This window comes from Arvicola amphibius, chromosome 12 (assembly GCF_903992535.2).
Source record: "Arvicola amphibius chromosome 12, mArvAmp1.2, whole genome shotgun sequence".
Taxonomy (NCBI): Eukaryota; Metazoa; Chordata; class Mammalia; order Rodentia; family Cricetidae; genus Arvicola; species Arvicola amphibius.
The window spans coordinates 147,364,454-147,381,856 of NC_052058.2; the positions used below are offsets into that span (position 1 = coordinate 147,364,454).

Below are 17,403 nucleotides of genomic sequence, written 5' to 3' on the forward strand. Positions count from 1 at the left end.
TGCTCCATGTCTTGTCTGCCTCCCATAGTGCAGATGACAAACGTGAATCCCTCAAAGGCCAAGCATCCCAGGGCCGTGTGTGTGTGTGTGTGTGCACGCGCGCGCCTAAGGACTGAGCCAGGGTTCCTTATCCCTGTCTTGTCTTATTTTAATTTCTGTTTGTTGTGAGACAAGATCTTGCTCTGTAACCATGGCTGGCCTTGAAGTCTGGATCCTCCTGCCTCTGCTCTAGAGTGCTGGGACTACACTTCCTCTCATTAAACACTGGAGCTTGAGAGTCTTCTTGTATTCACTATATGCTAGTTGAATTTTCTGAAAACTGCTTTGGGTAGAAATAAGGCCAGTAGTTCGGTGAATAAATACAGTACCTGTAGAGCTTAGTCCTGAAACTAGGAAGTGGCACGGTTCTGTTCCAGTGAGGATGGGAGAGGAGAAAACTATGACTGAGTTGACACCCGCATTATATCAAACTTATATAGAAACTTATTAGCCTGCGGTTAGGATGACAGGGATAAAAGCTTCCTCAACATTTGTCATGCAGTTGGCCAGATGTACTACTGGGTACTAGGGTGTCATGATTTCTTTTATTTTTGGTTGTGCGCCTAGCCTTTAATGACTGAGCCATCTCTCCAGCCTGGTTGTCGTGATTTCTAAAATATATCCCTTGGGTGCTCACACCCAAAGGGCACATAAATGAGTGACAAGCCATAGTTTGGTCTGGTGGACCATATAAAATATGTGGGATCTGTTCATTCTGCCTTTGTAAGTCTCACAGAAGTTGTTGCATAAGTTACATCTGAAAAAAGTTATCTTGCTTCTTAAGGATAGTTATGTGAAAAAGACCTTATTTTTCTGCCGAGGAGTGGTGGGTCTGCAGGGTCAGGAGTAAGTGACAGGACATGAAAGCTCAGTCTGCAAAGGAAACAAGGATATAATTTATTTTTATTTTATGTTCATTAGTGTTTTGCCTGCATGTATGTCTGTTAGGGTACCAGGGTATCAGATCACCTGGGAAGGAAGTTTCGGACAGGTGTGAGCTGCCGTGTAGGTGCTGGGAATTGAACCCAGGTCCTCTGAAAGAAACAGCAAGTGCTCTTAACCACTGAGCCATCTCTCCAGCCCTGGGAATGCTATACTTTTAATGTAATTTTTTTTCAAGTTTTGAACACTTTTAGGAGACTTGCTAGAGGAAGTAGAGGTGCCACTGGAGATGGACCCCTTGGGAGATCCTTAGGATAGTTAGTGAGACGTGAGTGAGAAAGTGGACAGTGGAAGAAATGAGGTTATTAGTCAAAATGCTACAGAAGTCTATCTGCAAAGAACAGTGGTGAATGCAGACATATGGCTGTTCAAGATGCTGAGAATAAGTCAGTGACAATTGAGTGCTCAGCCCTCAGCAAGACCTTTATATCACGCCCTCTGAGGCTCTGGGAACATGGCAGAAGAAGTGGGAAAAATATAAGGGCTTCAAGATAGGGAGGAAGGCTGTGGATGTTGTCTTCTAGGCATGGTCGCTATGGTCACAACTTCACAGCAGCTATGGCTGCCTGCAGTGGACCCATCAAGAGTCAGTCGGGGAGGAAGGGCAGTGTATACAGCCTTAAGTTCCCAAGTTCCCATTCGGCTCCAATAGACAGTTTCAAACCCATGGTCACACAGATGAGCCTCGTTAAGCTTAGTGTGTCTCAAAGAAAACAGTCATGAATGTAGGAAAATACTTGGAATTGAATACTAAGGGTAGGAAAGAAGTTAGGGTAAAAGATACACTTCATACATGTATGATGTTATCAAAGAACAGACTTTAAAAAACAAATTAAAAGCCGAGTGGTGGTGGCACACCCCTTTAATCCCAGCACTCAGGAAGCAGAGGCAGGCAGATCTCTGAGAGTTCGAGGCAAGCCTGGCCTACAAGAGCTAGTTCCAGAGCAGGCTCCAAAGCTACAGAGAAACCTTGTCTCAAAAAACCAAAAACAAACAAAAACAAATTAATAAAACTAGTCAGCTGAATGTGGTGATGGGACAGGAGAGGAAAAATCTACCAGTTTTCCAAGCTGGGTAGCCTGGCAGATAAAGACTGCCATCTAAGGAAGAAACTGTAAACTAAAGGTGAATGGGCTGGAAAAGACTGGTTTCTGACGTCCTCTTGTTGAAAGTCACTTGATAGTTGACTGATGTTCAGGAAAGTAGGCTTACGGGTGTTTACCGGGGATCATCAGCAGACAAGAGGCAGCTGACCGTGCATGGGAGCGCCGGGAGCAGATTGTAGAAGGCATGGAGAGCAGGCCAGCTGTGCCCTTCCACTGCAGGTGGGGAGTCATTATCCATACAGGAAAAGACCTAACTTAACTCTTTAGATTCCGTAATTAAGGCAGCTGCAGGAAAGTGGCGCCACCAGAGTGTGGTGAATTGAGAAATAGACAGGAAAGGAACAGAAACAAAGCTCAGACTAGTTATGTCAGAAATGCTGGTGCTCGCGGGAAAGAACCCTTCTTCTGTCTTGGGCCTTTCCATAACCACCACTAGGTGGTGCTCACCTCTCAGTCATCTTGTGTTCCCCGGCTCCAGACAAGTCAGGTGGTGTCTCCGTTTGTCCTGCAGAACAACTTCAACAGAAGGACCAGCAGATCCTCCTCTTGCTGGAAGAGAAGGAGATGATTTTCCGGGACATGACTGAATGCAGCACTCCCTTGCCTGAGGATTGCTCCCCAACGCACAGCCCGAGAGTCCTCTTCCGCTCCAACACAGAGGAGGCTCTCAAAGGAGGACCACTGATGAAAAGTGCAATAAGTGAAGGTAATTTACACACAGCATTGCCGTCTCTGTCCTGTCCTGGAGAGATGTGCACACTAATGTCCCCTACCAGTGTCTGCTGTTGCTATCAAACTCCAGGATAAAAAGCTTCCTAATATCGCTGTAGAATCACTACCCAAGCTAAGAAATAAACGTGGCAGACACCCTAAAAGCCTTTGCATGTCATCACCCTTGACTTCCTCCTAACAGAAGCAGCTGCCCTAACTTGTATCAATAATGACTTAAGTATTTTCCCCTTTTTTATTTTTAAAGTTACATTAGTGTATCTACTGTGCACACGCATGTGTGTGGGTATACATGGTATGCATATGAAGGTTAATGAAGGTAAGAGGACAACTTGGGGAGTCTGGAACCATCATATAGGTCCCAGAGAGCAAACTCAAGATCATCAGGTATGGCTCCATGGTGAATGCCTTTACCTGCTGTGGTGAAGCACCATGACCAAAGCAAGTTGAGGAGGAAAGGGTTTATTTGGCTTACACTCCCGCATTCTAGTCCATTGTTGAAGGAAATCAGGACAGGAACTCACACAGGGCAGGCGCTAATAATGCTAATAAAGCAGAGGCCATGGAGGGGTGCTACTTACGGGCTTGCTCGCAGCCCAATCTTAAGGAGGCATTTTCTCAGTTGAGGTTCTCTATTCTCAAAATTAGTTTCTGTCAAGTTGGCATGTAACTGTCCCGCATACCTGCTGAGATACACTGCAAGCTCACCATCCCCATCATTGCCATGCAGTTAATCTTTGGGTTAGCTGAGCTTTTTGAACCACTGGTTGGATTTTTCCATATAGCGCTCTGTTCTCTAGGTCTGTCTGTCAGTCTGTCAGTCACAGCTGGTTTCAGAAGCTGAATTTCTCAGACTTGGTGTATTTCATAAGATGTGTTCCTATGGTGTTGAGTTCAGATCAGAAAGCACTGGGCCCTCGTTAGTTCTTTTTCTGTGACATAGGGACAGTGGGATAAAAGGAGGAATCCTGTAGGGGAGGGGCTCTTCCTTTTGGTTTCCAGTAAACTGGTTTGTCTGGATCCTCCGGTAGGACTTGCACTATTTTGCACACGTTGTTAGGAGGCTACTGCTGTAGCTCAGAGGTAGATCTCTGCATGTGTGAGGGGCCTTGTGTTCAGTACCCAGCTCCAAATTTAGCTGCTTATGGATTCGTGAATTTAAACATAGTTGATGGGTTCTAGGTCACCAAGCAGTTCTCAGTGTGTACCCCCCCACTTGACCCTAGTATTCTTGTGGCTTCTGTCTGTGGCATGATCACAGCACAGAGCTTGCTTGTGGAGTTAAGCTTTTCTTGGTTGTTTGCTGTTCCATTCCATTCGTTTGAGAATTCTGGTGAAAAGTATTTTAAGATCATTATTTAGGACCTGGGAATTATTGTCATTGCTTTGAGTTTTTAGTCATTACTCTGTTGTCCTTTTCTGTGGACCGAGCTAGAGAGGGGCTTCAATAATGTAAATTCACTTGAATGTAGCTAAGCAAATTGTGGACTACAGGTTGCCTGCTCCTACTAGTTTTACTTGCTGTTCTCACACTGGCTCACATTTCCAGAGACCTTTCCACTGCTTTGGCTCTACTTCTAGAACCCATACTCCTCCCAGTCAACTACTCTGCCTTCCTGTTCACCTGCAGATTTTTAAGGCCCATGGATAGAAGCGTGAAATTCGTCTCTACATTTCCAGTAGAGCCCCCTAGGCAGGAAAAGTTACCTATTCTTTGGGATGTTCTGATCTAGTCTGTGCGTCATATGTTGCCATGACATTTTTTCCTCTTAATGAATGATAGATATCCACATGAGTGTTTTGTTTGCTTCACTCCAGTGGAAATCCTCCAGGGTTTGGTGAGTGGAAGTCTCGGCGGCACACTTGGACAGTCCATCAGCAGCCCTGTTGAGCAGGAAGTCATGGCTGGCCCCGTTTCCTTGCCCCGGAGAGCAGAGACCTTTGGAGGATTTGACTGTCATCAGATGAATGCTTCCAAAGGTGATCCATCTGTTATCCTTTTGCAGCACACAGTCTCCTCTGTCCCTTCAGTAAATGTCTTCAGAAGAGTCTCAGACACTCAGGAATTCCCGTGAGAACCATGTTCATTATTCCTCAACTGAACTAGCTATGGCCAGAGGTCTTGAGCATCTCTAATGTGAAAAGTTGATATCCATGCTGCTCCATAGTTCAGAACTTCCTGACATGTCACATTGCAAACTCCACACTTGGGAAGTTGCACTGAGAACACAAAGATGCTCCAAACATTGTATACCATTATCTCCAGTGTGTGCAAGTGTCTGTGAGACATTCAGTAGACAAGAGTCTCAACTGCCAAGCATCTTATTATATACATATCTAAAAATCTGAAGTTCACACTCTTCTGGTTCCAAGCATCAAATAAGGGGTACTAAGCTGTGTTTGGTGGCTGTTTTGTTTGGCTTGGTTCTGTTTGGCTTTTGTTTTCTTACTCTCTGTTGGTGAAGCTGTGACTAGTGGCCGAGTGCCACTGAGTGGCTCCCTGGCCTCTTTTTTTATTTTTGATATTAATAGGATTTAGAACTATTAAAACCCCTAAGCTATCTATATTGTTTTTATTTGTTTGTGTTTTGTTTAGGAGGTGAGAAAGAAGAGGGTGATGATGGCCAGGATCTTAGGAGAACAGAATCAGACAGTGGTCTGAAAAAGGTAAGATTTCCTAGAAAAACACTCTTACATGTGAACCTCTTGGCACCTCCTTGGAACTCATCACCCTTTTGAAGTATTTTTCCTTGATCTGGCTCAGGAATCAGGTTGCCACTCGTAATTAAATTTCATTTTCTAGGGAAAGCACACTCTTAGAGCAAACCATACAGTTGAGAGGCCCATGTTGTTGGCGCTTTGGGCCCCCTGGCTTCAAGTGCCCTCTTTACATACCTGGTTCTGCTGTGCCCTCGCAGTACCAGTTTTTTTTTTAATATTTGTTTATTTATTATGTATACAATATTCTGTCTGTGTGTATGCCTGCAGGCCAGAAGAGGGTGCCAGACATCATTACAGATGGTGTGAGCCACCATGTGGTTGCTGGGAATTGAACTCAGGACCTTTGGAAGAGCAGGGCAATGCTCTTAACCTCTGAGCCATCTCTCCAGCCCCTCAGGGCCAGTTTTATTAAACAGCCTGTTTGATGCCCCGTGACATCGTGATCCTGCTCTACAGGGTTTTTTAGTTAAAAACCAGTTCAACTTTTTATCACACCCTCCAGGGAGATGCTATGGTAGAAAAAAGGGAAATTCAGAAGTACATGTAACTTAGAAATGCATTGAGTATAGTCTCTACATCAAGAGTTTTATTTTTAAATGCATTTTTTGTTGTTATTTTATAGGGTGGAAATGCTAATTTGGTATTTATGCTTAAAAGAAACAGTGAGGTAAGGATTCCATGAACTATCTAGAATATTTATTGAGTTTAGAATATCTTTGTTTTGCTGTTACAAGTCTCTTGTGTCTTTAATGTTTTATAACTAAGAAGAACAGCTGTACATTCCCTTCAGTGAGTGTTATATATTATGAATGAAGATTTCCCCCCCCCCCTTCTCTCCCTGTCTCCCTCCCTCCCTTCCTCTTGCTTGCTTTTGAGACAGGGTTTCTCTGTGTAGTCCTGGCTGTTCTTGAACTGGCTTTGTAGACCAAACTGACCTTGAACTCACAGAAATCCCCGAGCCTGTCTCCTGAGTTCTGGGGTTTAAAGCGAGAGCTACCACAACTGTATAGCTTTGTCTGTACAAGAACTGGGGAGCCCCCTTAGTGCCTTCAGTCTGGGCCGGCTGGCTAGAATTTGTAGCAGCTTCTCCTGTAAAGGATCCCAGTGGCTACAAGTCTGTAGAGTATGGGAGTTAAACTGGTGGCAAATTCTCCTTAAATAATTTCTTATTCTTACTGAGTTTGCCTCTGAACAGTTCCTTTCCTACAAGGGAGCCTGATGGGGAATTAGACCCTGGGAATAGGCTTTGGTTGCTCCCTGGAGTGCTGCTGTCACTGAGCCCCACCTCTGAGGCCTGTTGGAATCAGTTTCAGGGTCACTGCTGTCTCCTAGACAAGTGCTCATGCTGAGCCTTGCTTTTGTGTGTCCTGCACACTTGTTTCTCAAGGCTGTTTCTTACATTTCATTCTTCCTTGTTGTGTTTATTATCTTAAACCCCTGGGAGTTTTGTTTTGAAATTTTAAACTACTTCCTCCTCCCCATTCCCCCTCAAAAAATCCACAGGATGTTGTTTTCTGTTTGTTGGCAGAGGAGGTTGCTGAGGGACTCACCCTGATCTAACCAGGACCTGGGCCCTGTAGGCTGTTTCTCTTGACAGCTCTCCGCTGATTTCTTCCATTTGGCAAGGTCCCCTGTACTTAGTGAGGAAGTCTGTGGGAAATAATGGTCCTGGCCTTCACACTGGGACTGCACAGCTGCAGTCCGCAGGCTCCTGTGCCTTCCGTGAAGATTCAAGTGAGCAGTAAGAAAGAACTGTCGGAACTAAGTTTGGTTTAACTACTATAAAAAGAAAAACGTAAAGACAAGTAACAAATCATCTAAACTTAAGTATACCCATCACTGAAGAGTCATGACTGTTAGGTGTCTGTGTCTGCCCCTTTCTCATCCGACTCATGGTCATGTGTGTGACCTTCCAGAGATCTCTCAGTGCGTCAGAGGCATTTTCCCAGACTCCGGAGCACGGTGCCTGTGCTCAGTAAGTGCATGCTGGCTGTGTCTGTCAGGTCTAGACTTGGATCTTTCTGGTGGGTAATCCCTCTTCCACTCTTTCGCACATCACACTTAGTACATGGCTCTGATCTTCCTCACCGTGTGACTACGTGTGGGAGCCACTGTGTACCAGGTGTCCCCATCTTCATTTTACTTTCACTAGCGTTGAGCACCACCATTTTCAAGTTGACATGTTGTTGGTTTGGTAATTTCAAACTGCATTTCTTAGTTTGTGCGTGTGTGCTCTGTGGATTGAACCTGAGCCTCAACCACTGAGCTGTGCTTCTACTCCCTGAATGCTTTTTAATGTTTCATATAATTACCTATTTGTATTTCTGTCCTGTTTCTCAACTAGGATGTCCCGATATCCCTTATTTCCTCCTCTACTTTCTTCTAATTCTTTCATGACTTTCTTTCTTTCTTTTTTATTTTATGTGTTTGGGTACTTTGCCTCCTTGTATGTCTGTGAATATATGCAGTACCTGTAGTGGCCAGAATAGGTCAGGTTCTGGAGTGACACAATTAGAAGCTGCCATGTGGGTGCTTGGAATCAAACCCAGTGTTCTTACCCACTGAGCCATCTCTCTAGCCCTTATACTTGTTGTATATGTTGGGGCATATTGTATTTTGTTCAGTGTGTGTATGAACCAAAGTTTTTAACTTAAAGTTTTCCAGAAATGAAGACAGTTTTCTTAGAGAAGTTAAATTTTTTTCCTTTGCCCTTGATGATTCATAAACTTAATACAAATTTTCAGGGTGTCCTTTTTTTTACTTTGAAGTATATACTATTCTTATGTCAACCAATTTAAAAAGTGGAAGCTTTGTGTAGTACCTTTTAATAGATACGTGCACACGTGCACATTCACATATTTAACCTTGGCTGCTTGCACTTAGTACTCTCTCGGGTTTTCCATTTTAGAAGATTTCATTAAAATGTAATGTCTTGTTGTATTCTGAAGATGTTGTAGCCATGTGGTATTTCTTACAGTCAGAAAAAAAAAAAAGCTGAAATGAATGTCCATTCCCTTGCTAGCAGGTGGTCCAGAGTATCGTTCACCTCCACGAACTCCTCAGCACGCTGCAGGTACATGTGTCGTCTTTATCTGGGTGCTTACTTGCTTGTTTAGAGAACATAGCACAGAGATGTTGTTGACCTTGGTCTTTAGTGTTTATAAGTTACTTGTTGGGAAATAAGCTCCACGATTAGCTTCTGGTTTAGAAAATGAAGACATCACATCATGTGTGCCTTCCAAGAGGAGCTGGTTGACTCTAGGGACCTTCCCCAGAGGCTGTCTAACTCAGAAAACCTTTCCTTATCCCTCTCTGCTGTTTGCATAGAGTGGCGCTCTCATACTCTTTGGTGCTTCCCCCGCTTCTGACCCCTTCCTTTCATGAAGAGTTTACCTGTCTCCTGCCTACCTTCTCCCTCCTGCACTGCAGACACACTGCTCCCACCCCAAAGCACCACCAGGAATTCCAGAAAATGGATGACCATGGCTAGTGAGGAGGTTCAGCAGGTAAACATGCCTGCCTTGACAACCTGAGTTCAATCCTCAAGACCTACATTGTAGGACAGAACTGACGCCCACAGGTTATCCCTGACCTTCACCGGCTCTCTTTGGCACACACATGCATGCACACACAAAATATATGGAAATTGTTTTTTAATTTAAAGAGAAAATAGATATCCAGGCATGTCAAATATTGAATCCCCCTATCTTTGACACTGAGACCTGCCCAGAGATGCCCAGGAGCAACCCTTGAAACGTGAGGCAGGAGTCATCCGTCCCTGTGTCTAGTGTGCAGTCAGGGGAGGATCCTTGCAGGTGGCTCTTCTCCTGGGCCTGAGTTGCATGACTGTTCTCTATGCCATGACAGGGAGTTGTGCTACAACAAGATAGCTACATCGAGGACCAGAAGCTGGTGCTGACCGAGAAGGTACTCACAAGGAGTGCGTCCCGCCCCAGCTCTCTCATTGAGCAGGAGAAACAGAGGAGCCTGGAGAAGCAGCGCCAGGACCTCGCCAACCTGCAGAAGCAGCAAGCACAGCACCTGGAAGAAAAGCGCCGACGTGAGCGTGAGTGGGAGGCCCGGGAGCAGGAACTGAGAGATCGGGAGGCCAAGGTGGCAGAACGGGAGGAGGCTGTCCGCCGTGGGCAGCAGGACCTGGAAAGGGACCGCGAAGACCTCCAGCAGAAGAAGGGCACTTACCAGTGTGATCTGGAGAGACTACGGGCTGCCCAGAAACAGCTGGAAAGAGAACAGGAGCAACTGAAGCGGGATGCAGAGCGGCTCAGCCAGAGGCAGATGGATCAAGACTTCTGCCAGGTACCTAGAACCTGTGCCAGGCCAGTAGATAGGGAGGAAGGGGGGGCATCCTACCATGAAGACCAGGCAAGGCAGTGACTGAAGGGATGATAGGAGCCTCAGGGAAGAGACCAGAGGAGAGATTCATGTTACATAGCAGCTTTGCTTTACCCTGAACAAGGGGAGGACGTGAGTCTCACTCAAGGAGATTGAAGAGGATGGCAGACACTTGAGATTGTAGCACAGAGAAGTCAATGGGTCCATCAAGCTAGCAAGCACTTTTCTCAGCCACCAGCCTAGGCTAGAGTCGCTTCAGCATGTCTGAGAGAGTAGCAGTTAGCCCTTGTCCTGACGAGCACATGGTAAACCAGGCATGCATTCCCACAAATAGGAAACATACCAAGATAGAGGAGCCCTTAGGTCCTATGTGCCTGTGCTCAGGAGACAGCAAAGATTAGCTCTATTACAAGATAAAGAACCTGTTGGGAAGATCAACAGGGGTCAGTGACAGAGGGAAGAGCCCAGCAAGTGATAGAAAGTGGTCCTCTCTTGTGCACAGATGATGTCTGGGCAGGGATATTCAGACACCTACGCTCCATATAAAGTCTGATTTGGTTTGATGCTCTTCCACGCTCTTCTTTCTGTCAGTCGGCATGCTGAGTGTGATGCTGCTGTAAGGAGATAACCTGTGGTCGCCCTGGAGCATGAACTCTGGAGGCAGATAGATAATTCGGTAGTGTGCACATCTCCCTGTCTTTTAAAACTCTTGCCATATTGCAGTTGACCATGAAAGTGGGCCATGAAAGGAGGCTGAAGTGATGTCTTGGGCAGTACTGCCTTTTCAGAAGAGCTTCTCAAATACATAGCAGGGAGCGGCCAGTGGCTCTGTTGCATTTTCTAGCAGAAGGGTAGATCCACTCATATTCCAATAAAATCAGAATTTTGACAGGGAGGGCTGGTTCCCAGGCAGCAGAGAACACAGATGGGTTGATGCCCTTCTGTTAGCACTCTAGCCTGGCCAGGTCCATAATCTCTTGCCCCAAAGTGATGGCTGCTCTCTTGTGTGAATTGGTCTTTAAATGAGTAGCTATCCCGTTTCTTCAGGGAGAGGGAGTTCTTTTTACTTTGCCTCATCAAAGATAAGGATGACATCGGTATTGAATGTGATAGTTTTAACATGCTTATAGATAGATAGGACTTGGGAAGGAGCAGTTCCATGAAGCCCTGTTTAGAGTAAGTTCTTTAGAGTGTGGCTACCGCAATGCTCATGGCTTCTCTTGAACATATGCAGGTTTCGAATAAACATGGCAGGCTGATGCGAGTCCCGTCCTTCTTGCCCAGTCCAGAGGCGTCCTCCTTGCCATCTGCACCTTCCATAGCCAAGTCAGGGTCATTGGACTCAGAACTTTCAGTGTCTCCTAAAAGGAACAGCATCTCTCGGACGCACAAAGATAAGGGACCTTTTCATATACTGAGTTCAACGAGTCAGACAAAAGTACCAGAGGGGCAAAGCCAGGCCCCATCCAGCACCTCCACTTCCACCCGCCTTTTTGGGTTAGCTAAGCCAAAAGAAAAGAAGGAGAAGAAAAAGAAGAGCAAAGGAAGCCGCTCTCAGCCTGGTGGTGAGTTGTCCACACTACGCTGTCTCACTGTGGCCATGGAGTCTGCATTCTACAAGAAAGAGTAGTGACAGGCTGGTGTGGGGGGACAGTTCAGATGTACAAAAGCCAAGCCGCCCACTGCCCACCAAGCCCACTTGTTAAGAATACTTGTTGCATGCTGGGCAGTTGTGGCACACGCCTTTAATCCCAGCACTTGGGAGGCAGAGGCAGGTAGATTTCTGTTGAGTTCGAGGCCAGCCTGGTCTACAAGAGCTAGTTACAGGACAGGCTCCAAAGCTACAGAGAAAAAAACCCTGTTTTGAAAAACCAAAAAAAAAAAAAAAAAAAAAAGAAAGAAAGAAAAGAATACTTACAGGAGCTGCAGAGATGACCCAGTTGCCCAGTTGGTAACATGCTTGCCATTCAAACATGAAGACCTGAATCCTCAGAGGTGGGACTCAGAGGAAGGAGAACCCTGGAACTCACCCACAAGCTTGTGTAGTCACATTGGTGAGCTCCAGGTTCAGTGAGAGACCTTGTCTTCAAATTAATAATCAATGATAAAATAATAATTATAATAAGCCACTTATAAAAATATAATATAAAATAATAAGGCATTTGTGCACAAGAGACATATGAAAAGAATGCTCGTGCAGGGCTGGAGAGGTGGCTCTGAGGTTGGAGTCACTGCCCTTACAGAAAGCCCAGGTGCAGCTGCCCACACCCACATAAGCAGCTCACAACCACTTGTAACTCCAGTTTGAGGGGCTCTTCTGCCCTCTTCTGGCCACTGTGGGCTGGATGTATGTGTGAACCTGTTGCACATGCATACATGCAGGAAAACATGCCTGATGTTTTTCAGAAAGAATACTCATGCAATGAGCATCCAGGACCTTGTGTTCTGGGTCCTCTACATGTGGAGTGCAGGTTTCATTTCTTGAGCCTTCTCCCAGTTGAAGAACTAACTCCCCTAGTTGGAGTTATTCTGGCTCTCACTATCTTGCTAGGCACTTGTTCTAGTAACGAATACAGCAGCAAGATTGGGTGCTGACCTCCTAGATGCCTCAGGCAGGTCACAGCACTTTCCCTGGGAGGAGTTAGGAACAGAACCTCTGTCGTAGTCCACATTTCCCTGAATGCTTTGCTGTGCTTGCCTTCACATTAAGACTGAGCTCTCGCTTCCATTTACACACATGAACACTAGTACTCTGTGGAAGTTAATCTGTGTCACAACACAGAAACTTGATGGGGTCGAAGTGACATCAGAGGGGCCATATTTTCACTCTTGATGTCATGGTTGCAGATGGTCCTGCTTCGGAAGTATCAGCAGAGGGTGAAGAGATCTTCTGTTGACCCATTTCATCTGCCAGGGCAGCCACCCTCCAACCCTGATACCGCGGCGGCTCTCCTGCTGCCCTCGTGCGCAAGTCTCCTACACTGGACGCCCACTGCCCCTCAGCGTCCAGTCCTCCTGAGCTGTCCCAAGTCCTGGACAAGAAAGAGCAACACCTGCGTGTCAGGGTGGGAAGGATACGCAGACTCCACTTGGGCCATGATTCGTGACTGCCCAGGACTTGGGTGGGCCTGGCCTTACTCAGGGTATTATGCTGAACATAGTGACCCTAGATCTAGGTGATAGTTTGAGACGTGTCAGGGTTCCTAGAGACTCAAAGGGGTTTTCCAAATGAGGTCTGACACCCTGCCTTGTATGTGGGGGAATGCCACCAGAATCAAAGAGCAGATAGTGCAGACTTCATCTGTGGACAGTGACCATCTCCGTGTGCGTGTGTGGAATACACCAGCTGTGCACACAGCCGTTCTTACACATCAGGGTAGCTTAGGCCAAGAGCAAGCACCTGACTGACCAGGTGGCATGCGGATGTACAGTATTTCACCCTGTGGACCTCTGAGATTGGGTCCCTTGAAATGGCCCCTGTGCACACACCACCCCTCTTTGTATGTATTCCTCATTTTAGGAAGAAGAACAAAATGTTTGGGAAACCAGTTAGAGGTCTGATGTGTACGAAAAGCACATAGTCTGCACCATATTCTAGATCTCCATATTCTAGGCTGTACTAACTGTCTCGCTCATATTCAAATCAGGAAGAAACATACTGTTGTCTTCAGCGCCTGTCTGAATGCTCTGGGCACAGGGGAAGGAGAGAGGACTCTGCAGCACTGTCCCCAGTATGACATTTCTAGTTGTTGCTGGACTCCTTTGGGAAAGCATGCACCCTGGTGGTGCTCCCAGCCACCTGCCTGGGACTAGGCCTCTCCATGCCTGCTCTAGAATTACTGACTGAAACATAGGTTCAAGTGCAGGAGTTAAGTCTGTCTGGTGCTTTTGCCAGTACAGACAGGGGAACTGGCCCTGAAGCACGGCTGTGTGTACTCTCTCCAGTCACAAGGCCTCCTCATACGGTTTTCAGATGCAGTTTGCTTGGTTGTGCTCCTATCCTTGAAGCTGTTAAATGCCCGCCTGTCTCTCTTCTCTGGCTCCCCCTCCATGTGTTGATGCATGCTTGAGGCTCTCACCAGCTCGTGTGTGTGCAGCACAGTTCTTTGGTAATGGACCCTCGAGGCTCATGTACCTGCCCTCAGGGTGCCTATGAGGGCCATGCTGAGGTCTCTGGTTCACATGTGGCCTTTAGTTCCTGGTTTTGCCCTCAGAAGCACAGGGCTTTGAACATAGTTGTGCAGAAACAAACCTATAACTTGGTGCTTGTTGATGACCTGCAAGCTGGACTTGCAGATACGGATATTTATCTTTCAGTTTACTTGAAAGAGTTCTGGTTTAAATTTTTTTAGCCTAAATTTGTTTTATTTATTTTGTGTTTGTGTTTTGTTTTATTTTATTTTGAAAGTGAACCAGTACTGGCCCAACAGTTTGAACCATCTTTTCAGTACAGAGAATGAAGTGTCTGTCCAAGTGCATGAAGGTCCCCAGGGAAACTGGAGGGTTGAGATGGGAGTTGTACCCTTCCCTCCCATGCCCATTTTTTCATAAGGAATGTGTTCATCCTTTGGAGATTTTTAACATTGCCCATCGGCTCCCTTTGCCTCTTTTTGATAAAGCCAGTTTGGCTCTTTAAAGCCTTTTTGTTGTTGTTGTTGTTGGGTGGTTTTGTTTTTTTCCCTACTAAAGCTATGATATACTTCCCTCAAGAACCTCAACAGCAAGAAGTTAGTTGCTTCCTTCTCCAAGTCCAGAGCCTGCCATGCCTTAGATCCACCACAGGGTTTGGGTGGCAGTCCTTGTCCGTGCCTCTGAATGCCCTGTCAGAGAGGCTGTGTACCCATCCACAGCAGAGCCTGTCTGCAGGAGGGAAGGACCTGATACCGCCTAGACTTGACGGAAAATCAAACCAGCCCCTGCCCTCTTCCTGTGCAGAGGAAGACCAGTGGCCTCCCTCCAGGTCCCCTCTGACTCCCCAGGGAGCCACTGTACACCCCTGGGAAACTTCATTCCTGCCCTCAAGTGTCCTCTGCGCCCAACCAGCAGTGTTGTGTTCTGCTTGCTTTGGTTGTTTTTAAAAACCAATTTTACTTTACCCACACTCCCCAAAACAATGGTCAGTGAGAGTTGGGAGAAGTTCAGATCAAGAGAAAGTAATCCTCTGAGTTCCCCTAAGCTGCCCACCTTCCTCCAGGAAGAGAACCATTCGCCAAGAACTGTGTTCCCTGCCTGCACCATCTGGCCCCCTCTGTCGCACTTTGGGAATTGCCGCTTGTGCTCTTGCTTAGGACCCTGAAGACTGCTATAGCTGAGTCAAAGCCTTATGTGGGACTCTCAAAGAGAACGGTAATTTTCTAGGGACCGGGATTGTGTCCTGTCCTATTGCCCATATTAGGAAATGATGCTTCTTCCTCAAGCTAAAGAAATCACTGCTTTGGGGGACGGGTGTAAATTGCCCCCCCCCCCCCCCCGCATTGTGGAGTCTAGTGAACTTTCTAGAGGTTGTATCTTCTCTCAAAAATTAAAATCATCTCAGTAGTTGTCGTCCCATCTGGGTGACGTGTGCACTTTAAACGGCCTCTCAGCTGGCTTCATTTGTGAGACAATCAGACCTACTTACTGTTTTCTGGAAGTGGGAAGGCTAAAACAAAAGCGGCGCCAGCAAGCCCCACCCCCCACGAGAGTCTCCTGCAGGGAAAGGTACGAACTGGATCTTCTGGGGGTCACACCACTAACGCTGCCCTTGGCTAGGCCCTGTCTGCCCCACACTGGTTCTCTTCGCAGCCTCGTGTTGGTGTGCACAGGCTTAATATACAAGGCAGAGAACCTTGGCCCCTAGGCCAGAGCTTGCCCAGAGTCGTCCTACAGGCCTTTAATTGGTATCCTCTGTCCCTGAGGCTCTCTTGCCAAGGCTTCCAGTATTTCATAGGACTTAAGTTGACTCCGACCTGTGCCCAGAGGACAGTCCTGGGGAGTGGGCTTCCATGCCTGGACACCTGAGCATGGGTGCCCTTGGGTGAAGCAGTGACCCTGGCCATCCCTGCAGAGACCAAGGACACAGTGTGTTTGGCTCCTTGCTTTCTTTCACGTAGCATAACATTCCTAGTTAACCAGAGTTTTGGAGTCTGCTGCCTGCTGGCCAGGTTTAGATATGCAAAGTATTCTAATGCTGCCATGAAACGGGGGAGGGGTGGCAGCAGAGGCCTTTTCCTGCACTCAGTGGGATTTGTCAAGAGATTGACAGGTCCTGAGTTACTTCTCCATCTCACGAAGGTGTAAGGTGGGTGGCCCCACTGCTTCAAGTGTGCCCTGCCTCGAAACCATGCAGGTGCCGCTGCCACAGACCCCAGAGGGCCTCTGCAGGAAGCACCAAACCCATGCCTTAGACCCTCTAGCATCAGCTGCCCCGCCTTGGTTGCCACCTGCTGGGATGGCCGACCCAGCCGGTTAGTCTCAGGTCTCCTCCTGAGGCCTGGGCACTACAGAAGGTGGGCCAGATACACCCATACCTCTGTTCTTGTTAAGTCGTCTCCAGATGCTGTATGGACATTTCTGTTCTAAGCCCTATTAAATAAAAGTTGGGTTAAACCCAAGCGCTGTATAGTAATTTGTAATTATGTATAAAGTGAAACAGTTTTGAACTGTAAAGATTTTCAATGTGTTTTCTGGAAATTTGCCACAACATACTGGCTTTGTATTTTATTTATCACCCTTTGTAGTTACTGGCTTCAGACTCTTGTAAAGTCCCCCTCAGACCTTTCAAAAACAATAAATTTCCTTTGAAATCTTGATCTCCGCTGTGACGCATTTGTAATGAAGGAGTATGCACCTTCCCTCCCCCACTCCGCCCCCAGCTGGAGCCATCTTCCCAGTAGACTGGTTTCTGTGCTGCCGGGATCAGGGTGCAAGGAGGAGAGGCCTTCCACGGCGAGCCAAGCCCGGAGCTGGCCCCAAACCCCCGGGTCACTGACCCATCTGGCCCAAGTCAAAGTCTAAACCACACTTCCATGGAATCAGTACAGCAAGGTTTGAGCGTCCGTACGTTTACGTCCTCCATCTCAGTTGACTTCTGCCAGGTCTCTCCCAACCTCAGCTGCTGCCACTCTAAGGAGCAAGTCCTGTCTCATTGACCACTTGCAAGGGTGTGCCAGGCAGGACCGGGGCTGGTCCACACACACAGCTGGCTTCCTACTGCTGTGAGTCTCATCCAAACAGATCAGCAAAAGGTCCTTCAGTCCCTGTGGACATTAAGGAACTTCTGTGCCTTTGGTGGCACAGAAGCTACGGGCAAAGCTTGGGATCCCCCGCTGTGCCCACCTCCTTCCCAACAACCAGCAATCAAGAAAAGGAAAAAAAACTCTGCCAGGGTTCCACTCTGTCCAAGAACTTGGAAGTGCATACATTTTTTAGCAGAGGCATTTGTAACCCTAGCAATAATGACCCCACCCCCGCTCCAGTCACTGGGATACTGTCCCCCTTTCAGTATATTCGGCCCTTGACTGTCATTGTACTC

The 17,403-nt window shown here is 47.0% G+C and overlaps 1 protein-coding gene across 10 annotated transcripts in view; it reads left to right on the forward strand.

Moving 5' to 3' along the window:
- The window catches only part of Akap13 (A-kinase anchoring protein 13), a 270,998-nt gene extending 254,317 nt beyond the window's left edge, over positions 1–16,681 (forward strand). For 8 of the 10 annotated variants that reach the window (XM_038314009.1, XM_038314011.1, XM_038314014.1 and 5 more), the window contains 8 exons: positions 2,599–2,793; positions 4,635–4,796; positions 5,413–5,483; positions 6,160–6,204; positions 8,560–8,610; positions 9,405–9,854; positions 11,125–11,455; positions 12,738–16,681. In XM_038314009.1, the coding sequence (XP_038169937.1) occupies positions 2,599–2,793; positions 4,635–4,796; positions 5,413–5,483; positions 6,160–6,204; positions 8,560–8,610; positions 9,405–9,854; positions 11,125–11,455; positions 12,738–12,787 (1,355 nt within the window). In that variant the 3' untranslated portion in view covers positions 12,788–16,681. The remainder of the gene's footprint in view (positions 1–2,598; positions 2,794–4,634; positions 4,797–5,412; positions 5,484–6,159; positions 6,205–8,559; positions 8,611–9,404; positions 9,855–11,124; positions 11,456–12,737) is intronic. The other 2 variants (XM_038314012.1, XM_038314015.1) reach the window with 2 other exon arrangements.
- Positions 16,682–17,403: the final 722 nt, after the last annotated feature.